At 35.4% G+C, this 12,173-nt stretch overlaps 1 protein-coding gene across 2 annotated transcripts in view; it reads right to left on the minus strand.

The window, feature by feature from the left end:
* Positions 1 to 12,173, minus strand: part of PRKN (parkin RBR E3 ubiquitin protein ligase) — a 702,734-nt gene that overhangs the window by 447,851 nt on the left and 242,710 nt on the right. For both annotated transcript variants that reach the window (XM_033056630.1, XM_033056631.2), the window contains exon 4: positions 3,376 to 3,494. In XM_033056630.1, coding sequence (XP_032912521.1) covers positions 3,376 to 3,494 — 119 coding nt within the window. The remainder of the gene's footprint in view (positions 1 to 3,375; positions 3,495 to 12,173) is intronic.

Consider the following 12,173-nt stretch of genomic DNA (forward strand, 5'->3'; position numbering starts at 1 on the left):
TTTGTTGTTTGTTTTCTTTTGTTGGATTGCTGGGTTTGTTTGTTTGTTTTCCTGGAAAGAGCAACACCCTAATTATCATGCCTCCTACAATTTTCAAGCTATATGGAAAAACTTACTGGTAGGCCAGTAGGTGGCCTACACAAGACTCCCACAAACCAATTTTTACAGATATCTTTTGTGCTTGATTAATTAGAGAAACTAGGGAGATGCGATATTTTTACAGTGATGTTTTCTTACAATTAAATTAACCAGCATACATCTCCCATAAAGCATTAGGTCATGAAGTTTTTGTAAAGTGCCAGGTAAGTGTCAACTGTAAAATGACAAATTTAATATTTAGCTGTATGTCCTCTATAAAAATAAAAACAGTGGGCTCTGTAATTTCATATAAAAATTGTATCATAAATTTAATCTGAGCATCATATATTAAAATAATGCTACGCAAATAGGCATGACTGCTAAATATGGTTTTAGAATAAGAGTACTTAAATGAATAAGTAATATTTTAAGTGTCAGTCAACACACCATGAAAAAAGAAAGCTCAATTTAATTAGGCTGGTCATTTGTAGCTTAGGTAGTCAAAGGATTAGCATGTAGAGTAAGTGAAGGCTGCACAAAGCTTTGTGAAGGTTTTACACAGGTATTCACTTTCATCTCAATAAAAGATTTAGTGTAAAAAATGCTGGCTTACAGAGTGCTTTGGTGCTTATGGCACACAAGAGCTTCTCAAGACACTGTCTGTGTTGCCATGTAAGGGTCAGGCACAGTTTACCAAGACTGGGATGAAGAAAGAGATCTAAAAAAAAACGGCTTTGCTGACAGAGCTGTAGTATAGTGGTACAGACAAGTTTTTTAGCAGTTGTTTATGTCAACTTGATTTTGACTCATTTCTCTATAAAAGGAGAATAACTGTAGTACCAGTAGAGAGCATGTCTATCAGCAATCAGTGGTACTGCTCAACGGGATTGGAGGGGAAAGACAGAGGGTTTGAGATAATACTAATTTGAACAGTTTTTAACCTTTTCAGCAGACTTTGCCTTCTATAGACTGCAATGCATTGAAGAAAGCAGGGCAAATACAGCTCACCTGCTGTGAGAGCCACACTTCTGCCTGGCCTTAACACAGAGTGGTCTCTGTACAGTAAGAAATAAGTATCGGTACATATTAGAATCCACTACTACTGGAACTATTTTCTGTCTCCTTGGAAAGTGGACCTGAAAAGAAGGTGAGGAAGGCACATGCAACACCTACACCTATTCTTTATAACCACAGGACTGAGATAGATGCTGTGTGTTTATAAAACAAACTGACTGTTGCATAGCACATTCATGACATTAAGAGTGCCCATATTACATACACTGCACTTTGGAAGCTCATAGAACTGCCAGCCCAAACTGCAGGAACAGCATGTTCACTGTTCCTGACTACTGTGCTCTGCTTCAATTCAAGACGAAAAGAATGATAAGAGATTTTCTTCATTTTAGGGAGAAAGTAACAAGGATCTCAAGTGCAAATTATTTTCACAGCCAAGCATTATTTGAAAACTAAAACAGAATAAAATTATCATTTTAAACTCTGCAGAAGATATCTCCCTTTCCTCTTTTGTACTTTTATGCTGAAGTACCTTATCAAATCTTCCGAAAGCTGGCATTTTTTGAATCAACCTTGAAAATTGGAACAGCTTCCACTACAAGTTTCCAGCTACTTTGCTTTCATATGTACTGTAAAATATGCTAATAGAAAGAAGAAGCAGCTGTAATCTGCTCATTCAATTGAATTTATCAGCCTGCATATATTTATTGTGTCATTGAACTCGTATTTGCCAGAAGAATGTAGGCCCATGTACATTCCAGGCAATCAGAAGTTATTTATAGATATAGCATACTGAAACTTCTTATAATAGCATTTCCACCATAGACTTATGAGGAATTCCTGGGAGACAATATAGGGGTGGTGTTTTTAGGGGTTTTTTTAAGTCTCCAAAACAAAGAACAGTGTAGATACTGTAAAAGTTGAAAAGTTTGGAAATTTAATTAGGGTTATTTAACACAACGAATGCAATGATCTTAAATTAAACAGCACAGATGTGAAAGTAATAATTTCCAAAAGTAGACATGCTGAATGAAGCTGCTGAGTCTAGCAAAGGACTTGTGTTGTGTGATGTCAGTGGAATCTATAAGATTCAGACTGATCTGGTGATAAAAGCAATGCCTTTCAGCAGCACTAACTTCATGTATACAACCTGAATACAATATTTTCTGTGTTTTTATCTGCTGGAAATGTACATTAATGGTTTCTTCTCTTTAGTCTTGATTTATACGTGATTCAAGCCTAATAAATCAGAGATAGTTGGTTAATTCAGGAATAGCACACAAAGGATGAGGGGCAATTTGCTTGTGGCTTTTTGAATTAGATGTGTTTGAATTTCATGTGTTTGAGTATGTATTAAGATGTGTTTGAGCATGGTATGGTTTATTCTTTACAAGGAGAATATAGAAACTGGATTTTTAATTGCTGTTTTTTTACAGCGCTATTGCATTTAAAGACATTGAAGCACTATGCTACATTAAGAACACAAAGCTGAAACTTTAAACCACAGCAAAAGACAAATTTAAACACTTGAACATGGGTTGAATATGAATGCTCCCTACAACCAAGCCATAGCATGGTATGGCTCAGTCTTCTTCAAGCCCTACACTTTTCACATAACAAACCTGGTTGACAAACACTAATTTAGGAGAGAGGAAGGACTGTCATCCAACAGTAACATAACCAGTGAAATTTAGCAGCACTCAGAAAAAAAATCCTTCAAAACTTTACACTACTGCACATTCAACTCACTCCCCAACACTCTCTCTTTTAGGGTGCAAACCAAGATTGAGAGATCTCTTACTAGTTTTATGTTCGAGGACAATAATTTTCCCTTGTCTTTACATGCTGCAACAGGGCTGGAGAGATTAATATTCCCAACTACACATCCATTCAAAAACTTCTGGTCTCAGCCCATAATAGTCACAACCTACATCTGAATTCAGGTCTTTCTGAGGCCTTAACAACAGCTGCAAGTTTTGAATAAACATCTTTTATAGAACATATGTATTTGTATAGATTGTGCATACAATCAGGTTAATCATTAGTCCTTAAAATAAAGAGCTAACTGTATCTTTCAAGGACTGGAGCTCTAGTCTGCTCCATGTTCCTTGTATATGCTCCAAGTAATGGAAACAAGTGAATTACTCTTCTCAGATATAAACAGCAAGGGGAAAAAAAAAGTAGGACTACATATATACATAGCCATATGTATGCAAATAGAAAAGACTAGATATGCCGTCTCCATATACCCCAAAACCTTGAAACAAATCCAAAAAAGCTTACCCTTGCCAACGTCAGGGTTCCTTGTTTACACACACTGCAACGGACCCTCAGTTTTCCAGGCTTCACAGCTTGGCAGAAATTTTTGCAAAAAACATAAAAACTGTTGTAACTTGCTGCACCTGTCAAGAGGAAAAACAAACAAACAGAAGAAAAACATTTTGATATATACTAAAAATCAGCAGCAAACTGTCATGAAAGCTTTCTGACTCTATTAGTGATACGATAAAATAATTTTAAATTCTGAAGACAGCTTTGCAATCATCTTTTTTTGCATGGTCTAGTTCCTAACAGCTTCTAGTAACTCCTGCTTCTTCATCAACAAATACAGGTGAACTACACCTGTAATGCTTCCAGAGCTTACCACTGATGAGCACCAACTGAAATCCTTGGCAAGTGATGTATGAGATTAATTACCCCAGCCCTCCATAATTTGCATCTCACTTCCAGTCTAAAATTTCCTAACTGCCATTTTTAGGAGGTCAAATTTCATGAAAATTTCTTTAGATGATGTTTAAAAGATTAATTTGACTGATATCACAAAAAGAAAACAAATATTTAATTTAGCAAATTTACTTCTATTCATGGAAGACTGGAAGCCAGTTCTTTATTCTTGCTGGCAGCCTTATAATCTAGCAAAGTTTGCAAACTGCAGCCAAGATATTAGGCCAAGTAAATTCTCAAGGAAAATGAAATTCATTTCTGTGAAAGTATGGAACAGCATGTGATATGAAGAGAATTGTGAAAGCCCAGGGCAATGCTAATGAATTTGATTTCACAGGCTATGCTGATCACTGTTTTGAGTGAGGCATTTTTTAGAATAGCTATGGCTATTCCTTACAGAATGTTGGAATATTCCAGGCATGGTTTTAATCTAGGCTGGACAGCTCCAAGTTCAGAAACTCAAGCTTATCATCAGAAGTTGAAATGAGACCAGAATAAAGTTTCAAACAAAAATTTCTCAATATCAAGAGGAGATTTGACCCATTACTGGTGGTGAACTTCAGAATCAATAGCAACTTCTTAGAGGTGAAATGTTTTTCACCGTTTCTCCCTATTGTCTTATTTCTCCCTACATTCATCAGCAATGCATGTTTTATGTACATTTGAACCCTAGCACATTACCACAGTAAATATGATCTGGAATACTTTTTTTAAACATGGCTGACTTCCTTTATTTTAACATGTCCCTCACACAGTAAAGGGTAAGACCCCATGTTCTGCCAGTGCAAAATGCCATTTAATTTCATTTTATACCTATTCGTGGCTGTCCTGAATTAAACGTACTCAACTATAATATAAATGTAACTCAAATATAATTTCAGATTCCAAAACTCAACCTCAGAGAACTGTGTCATCCAAAAAATCTTTTTTCTAAGAAAAAGTAAGCAGATGTCTACAAAGAAGATGCAAACTGCTGAAAGAAATTTTTTCACACTTTTTCAATTTTTCAGAAACATTAGCTACGTGAGAGTATATCAGTGATGCAGCCAAAACCAATTTTAGTCAACTGATCTATCAAGTGTTTTCACTATGTTTCCTTGAAACATATTGACCACTATGGTAGAACATAAAGTATTACAGAATTTAAATGGAATTCAGTTTTTTGTGGGAAATTACACAACCCCATACATTTACACACTAACACACTTTTCATATGAAAAATGCAACTCAAAGGCTGAGACCACACTTCTCACATCAGTCTAAAACACAGTTGTGGGATTAAAATAGTTAAATTAAAGGAAAGAAAGGCTTGGACTGAACTATTTAATATATGATACAATGTTGTGAAACTTAATATGACAATGTTTTGGACATCTGGATATCCATTCACTCATATTTTGCTGGAAGCTCTGATTATTGGAACTGATAGCATGTCTGGATTAGAATTGATTTGAGCTAAAATCCACATAAAAAGTCTAAACTATGGTATTGCATATGAGAAGGAGGATACTTGCAAGTGACTTAATTTTAATTTTGGCAGTTCCTCTATGTAGGATCAGCAGATCAATCAATAAGAGTAAATGTCAATGCCTTAGCACAATTCAAACGGAATGCTCCATGACTTAAAAAAGCAAGAATGCTATTGTTAGTAGAGGTCCACAATAAACAAGATGATTTCAGCCACTTATTCCTGACTTGGTCTCAACAGCAGGAAGTGAGACCAGAGCCCATTATCTATTCTGTTATCACCAGTCCTCTCACATTGCTCCAATTTCCTATGTGGGCTGTCTAATGGGGCTGCTGAAATTGCTCCTTCTATTCACACTCATCCTGAGTAATTCTGTGATGCCATTGCTAACTGTCCTAGTTGAGTCCTACACTCCAAACTGATTCCTGGCATGAATCTAATGAAACCCTTCCAGTTAAACAGAACTATATTATTGAGTACATGAGCCCTTACATAATAAAATAATTTGTTAATTGGCTGATGCTTTTCCTGCTCCAGTCCTCCAGTCCCTGCTGTCTTGTGTTCCCTGTCTCACATTTTATGCCAAGGATTAAAATTTATTTCAAGGATTAAAACACTTGAGGCAGGAATCATGCTCTCTGTCTGCTCTGTGTTCTAACCTCATTCCATCTGGACCCAAAGATAAAATTATGTTATTGATAATAGTCTGCAAAATATTCACAGGATAGAATGGCATAAATCAGCATGACTGAATACTGCAGTAAAAAATAGTAGTCATAGGAGAGGCCTAAAATGAGACATATTGCTGATTTACTATAGAGAATAAATCTTATGCATTAGCTTGATATTTGCTCTGTGCAAAAATAGACTACATTAGCTCAATATTCATTTTTCTTAGCACTTTCAATTTTGTTTTTGGTTTTCATGAATATAAAAAGTCCCCCCAAACACATTCCCTGAGCACAAATTTGAAACACAAGAAACAAATTTATAATATAATGGGTTGGAGCAGTTAAGCACCATAGATCTATTCAGAGACACAGAATAACTCTAGAAATATCTGCTATAGCAAGGAAGCTGGAACGGCACAACATGTCAAGAGGAATACACTGATTTTAGAAGGAATGTGTTAAATGGAGATTTTCAGCAACACATTCACCATTTTATGCAGATGTGAGGATCACATTCTCACAAAGTGCAGCTACATCATTAGGTGCATATCCTGAGCAGCATCACCAGGCAAAACAAAGACTTAATTAAAAATGCAAATGCTGCAAGTCAGCTTACAGTATAACACTGATGACCAGCGTTAAGCTCTTTACTGACTTGTTCATGTCACTGACTGCATTAGCATGGCCCTTGGCTGAGACTGCATCCCCTTGGACCCCTTTTCAAAGAGAAACTGAAAGACACAGGAACAACAAAATGTCTTATGTACCAGGTCTAATGTATCAATACTAACAAAGAATGTAATCATGGCACAATGCCAATAATCACTAAAATTGCTGCAGAACCAATCATATAAATAAATGTATGAGGGAAACACCTTTTGCATGCATAACTTTAAAAACTAATGCAAATTCAGAAAACAATCTCTATTTTGCAGTTTTCACTTCCAAATATTATTATCTAACGTAATTTATTACATGCTAGTTTTAGAAAAAAAACAAACAAAACCAAAACAGCAGGATGACATGAATACAAGAGGCCTCTTTTATGATCTGTGCTAGGACCTGTCCTCCCACCACAATAAGACACACTCTTTTCTACCTCTTCAAAGCTAATTTCCTCATAAATATCACATCACAAAAAAAAAAAAAGGTCCTAAATCTGTTTTCTCCCTTTAGTCTTTTATATTAAAAAAATGAAGTAGCTTTCCCTGATGTGTATTCCAATGTTTTTATACTGTCTCCCCATTTAGGATTTTAAGCTCCCTAGGACCTGAATTACTTCCTTATTTTTTGTTGTTAATGATGACCATGCTCTGGGAGCTTTGTACATGTTAGTCATAGCATAGACCAATTATTTTGATATGCATGACTAGTTAATGAGAAAACATTAGTCATAATGACTATAGACTTGATCCTGAAATCTCTAACCTGTAAAAACACCCATTATCATCTCTATGACTGTTTAAGTGAATAAAATCTAAATAGGAATATTAGTAGTAAACCTACTGTTTTATTTTGAACTGCATTTTCATATAGATTATACTGATTACTTTCCTATAATCTATAATCACCGATTAACTGAGTCTTTCCTAAAATCACCTATTTAAAACAGGACACAGCTACAGGAAATCTTTCAACAGATTGAAAACTATATAAAGTTAGCATTGTTTCAGATTCCATTATATTTACATTTAGACTAGTTGTAATTTGTAAAATTACAACTTTAGATTGACTGTCAGAGATCTCAGACTATTTTGGCAATTTGCACCCACATAATGAAAAATACACAGTTAGAAGTGAAAGAAAAAAGTATTCTTCCAACTGTGTTCACTTCAAGGACTTTGTTTGATTCAACCCAGTAGGAGGAAAAACATCTGAAGTATAAACCCAGAAGTCTCAAACTAGTGAAAGTTTCCTCATAATGCTAAGTTAAAAAAAAAGTTTGCAGCTCTCAACTCAAAAAAGGAGAAATTACTTTTAAGATCTCATTCACCTTGCAAAAATACATCTGGTATATTTTGTCTATTAACTTCTGTCCTTTAACTAGTTTTGTTGTCTGCAAAGATTTCACAGAGCACATAGCTTTCCTCCCCAGACCCACGTGTGTGGATGCACACATGAATAAACTTCTACCTGTTCTAGATTATACCTCTTCTTTATGATGCCTATCCAATTCAGAACACGAAAATGGTATTTATTTAACAGCTAGATTAATCTAGTAATATAGATATATTCTAGTGAGGAAAATTGACACTTTTATGGTTTGATTCAATTAATCCTAAAGTAGATATAAAAACATATAAACATGTCAGATAAATTGTGTCTAGAAGGGTCTGTTTCTCTTTATTGTGGGGATTTAGAGCCACAAGGTGTGGTAGAAATATCTACTTTGCAAACCTCAAAATTAGGGAAAATGAACCCCACTTGGTGAACTCATGACTAACAGCTGAAGAATTCTGCAGTAGGGATAACAATATGAAACAGAATAAACCTGGAAAAAAACCCGCAACAAACCAACAACAACTCTTTCTTGAGAATTAAATAGGACTTGCAGAATGTCTATGGATCTCAGGTAGTTAAAGTATACTGAATACACGGCTATTTAGGAAAAAAGAAACGGACTTGTCACTGTTACAAGGATAAAGCTTTAAGAGTTGAAATTTGGCTGCAGAGGGTGTAATTCCTAAGAGGGGGAGTATCAGAAGTTACTTGACAAAGACAATGGGGCACACTTATCTTTTTGATACCTTTTCAGTGAAAATTTTTGTGAGAGAAAAAACAACCAGGAGACATCTATGAATTAAAAATATGCAAAAAGCATAGCATTTGATCTGTTTTAAATTACTGGAAATTAGGATATTAGTATATTAGTCTTTCTCTTCCAATCTTTATCATGAAAGAATAATCTGCTTCACGTTTCTGAGCCTCAGTATGATTTACCTCCACTTCTTTTACATTTCACCCAAATCCTTCGTTATCTTATTACCCATCTAACTTCTGTAATTACCTTTTCCTTGTCTCATTCCCTTTCCTGACCTCTATATAAGCTTAACCTTTCTCTTACCTCTCACAATATATCTTTCTCTTCTTCATCTTGCTCTCTGATTTTTAAAGGAGCGAAATTCCACATTAATGTTCATATTAACAATAAGGAGTGAAAAATTAAAAAAGAGGGAAAAAACCGCAAAATACAATTGTGATGATTCTGCCAGAGAGCAAAACATGGAATAAAAAACCCCCAAACAACCAGAAATTTCATGGAAGTGCTGAAAGCTTGGCAAATAATACACGGGAGAAAAACAGTGATACAACAACAAAGTATTCAAGACTAAAGAGTCTCAAAAGGTTTCCCATAAAATGTACTTCTTGTGCATGAGGAAACCACTATGCAGCAATCATGACATTCCCCACAAAGCTCCACCCTGTGCTGTTTTTTACATCATTGAAAGGACCCGGTGTGACCTGTGGTGATGACAACTGGCTAGGTCTGGTTTATTTGCAGCTGAAGGAGTGACTTCTGAGTTTAAGCCCAAGCATGTGAAGGGAAGTGAAGATGCTCCAGAAGTCTGCATGGGTCACACAGATCATTCAGTGTAGGTTCCAGTATGAGCAGCACATCCAGTTGATCACAGTTTCAGCAAATAAACAAAGAAATGTTTAAAAATTAAACCAGTGGTCATCAAGAAAGTCCAATAAGAGCAAGGCTGATCCCATGTCAGGCCAGAAAAAAAGAGTATACAAGATATACCCCCAGACACAGCACACTTAAAAACATAGCCCTGTGATGGAACAAAGGAAAGGACCTGAGCTTAAATGTAACTCCTGGGCCAGTGGGCCTACTGAGGATGTGTGAGGTGAAAACCTCTGACAAGGCTTCCAGCAGCTTTCTCACAAAGTTCTTTGAATAGAAGTCTGACCCAAGGTTACACAACTGCACATTTCACAACTGGCCTTTGACAAAACTAGCTAAACACCCAAGGAAGGAGGGAGGTTGAAGAAGTAAAATAATGGCTATTCCTACTGAGTTGCTTCTCTGTATTAGCTCCCTAATTATCTCCTGTGTCCCCCAAAACCCAGCTCTACTCAACTATAATTCCAACTCAAGTAATTACAACTATGAAAGGCTGGAAACCAGAAGCAACACTTGCTGTTAGCTAGCTTTGTTACAGTCTGTCACCCTAATACCTGACATTCTGGAAAAGTTTTTTTTTTTTCTCAGAGCACCCAAGGAACACATAGTAAGGTAGCAAAATTTATGGATGGTAACTGATTTATTCAAGGTACTAAAACGTTATTCTTGGAAATGATAAAGGCTTTCTTATGGGGCTTTGACCAAACTGCTCTGGTGGAAGGTGCCACTGTCTGTGGAAGGGGATTAGAACTAGAAGATTTCTAAGGACCTTTCCAACCCAAATAATTCTATGATTAAAAAACCTTTCTCAGCGGCTTTTAAATAGAAATTATATTGTTACTGAATGAAATGTAAAATTCTCTTGTGTTTGAATACACAGTTAAAATACAGGAAATAAGTTTCAAGAATAAATTATCAGTTTTCTCAGTACAGTCCCAAAAGAAAATTGTTCCAGGACTTGAGTATTCACCATCAGAAAACCACAAAGGAACAGTGAAGTGACAAAGTCTGTTAGTGATATGATTTTTTTCTGGATGGTAAAAATTAAGGCCAACCAGAAAAAACATTGAAGACTGCAAGATGCTGAGTGACTAACACTAAAAAGAAAAATTAAATCTTTGTGGATAAATGTGAGGTGAGATACATAGGAAAAACAATTTTACCCAAACAGCGATGGTCTTGACTAGTTATTATCACACAAAAACAGGATCTTGGGGCTATAATAGCTAGTTCTATGAAAATGTCAGCTCAATGCTCAGTAGCAATCAAAAAAGTAAATTGAATGCTAGGAATTCTTGAGAGGAATCGAGAAGGAAAAAGACTCAACCAAATGAAAACCAACCAAAACCACCCCCCTCCCCCGCAAAAAAAAACCACCCCAGAAAACAATATACAAAAGATGTAAAAATCCATTATGTGCTCCATTTTCAGTAGTATGTGCAATTCTATCTTTACTTTGCATTCATAAATTCCAGAGATACATCTTTCACAGGACTGTCCATTAATGCACTAAATAACTTGTTAACTTGTTAGTGCTTTTATTCTGACATTTCTGTGTGTCACAAAATGTAGCACAATAACAGTGTACCACAGAAACTGTCCTTTTGAATGACCTGTGGTACTTTTTTTTCATTTTTAATGCCCTGCATATCAGGTTTTATACTCCGAAGCTCCCACAGAACAAGATTTTTAATGACAATTTACTTCTCTTAGAAATGAAAGAGAGATGGAAAATGGCTCAGGAAAGATATATCTATAACTTAGTTGATATAATGTTTTACAATATAGACAGAAAATACCACAGCACTTTTAAAATTGAACTATTTAGTTTCTGAAATGTACTATTTAATGACATAAGTAAGAGTATTTCAGTAAAAGTAATATTTTGAGGAAATTCCTTAGCTGGTTTTAAAAGTGAAAAGACATAAATTGACAATCTTTCTCTTAAAGGCTTGTCCAGAAAAATGGAAAAGAATGAGTAAAAATGGCCCTTTACCATGCTCTGTTATCTAAACATAATGGCATGGTCATTGCATCACTTTTATATAATGCAATACCAGGACTATTGTAAAGAGTAGGAATGATTTTAAGAAAAGGTCAGCTTAGAATTTCACATACTCTGCTCATATATGGTCTAAACTGGAATGTTGTATATACAACAACATCCTTTTGCATTTGGAAGACAGTTTTGAAAATACAAAACTAAGTCAAGAGGTTTCTTTATCTCTTTAAAACATTGACCAAAAGGATTTAGGAAAAGGAATAGTAGCTTCCCAGGTTATTAAAACCAGTTAGGTACTTAAGCAATGGGCAGTAAACAGCAGTTCTTTAAAACAATTCAGTTGTGACACATGCTAAGAGTTAACTTCCTTCTGTAGAGGAAAGAAAATACAGAAAGTATTTCAGGAAAAAAAGGAAAGACGAAGACAGAGTGTACTCTAAACTCAGAGCTTAAACCTCAAAGTTCCTCTAGCTCTTCATTAACTAACAGAATTCCCTATCCAGATTAGCTGAAAGGCAGCAAGATTCATCGCATTGAAGTTAAATGTGGAGAAAATGGAATCATAGTATTCCTCACTGAAATGTT

This window comes from Catharus ustulatus, chromosome 3, assembly GCF_009819885.2.
Source record: "Catharus ustulatus isolate bCatUst1 chromosome 3, bCatUst1.pri.v2, whole genome shotgun sequence".
Taxonomy (NCBI): domain Eukaryota; kingdom Metazoa; phylum Chordata; class Aves; order Passeriformes; family Turdidae; genus Catharus; species Catharus ustulatus.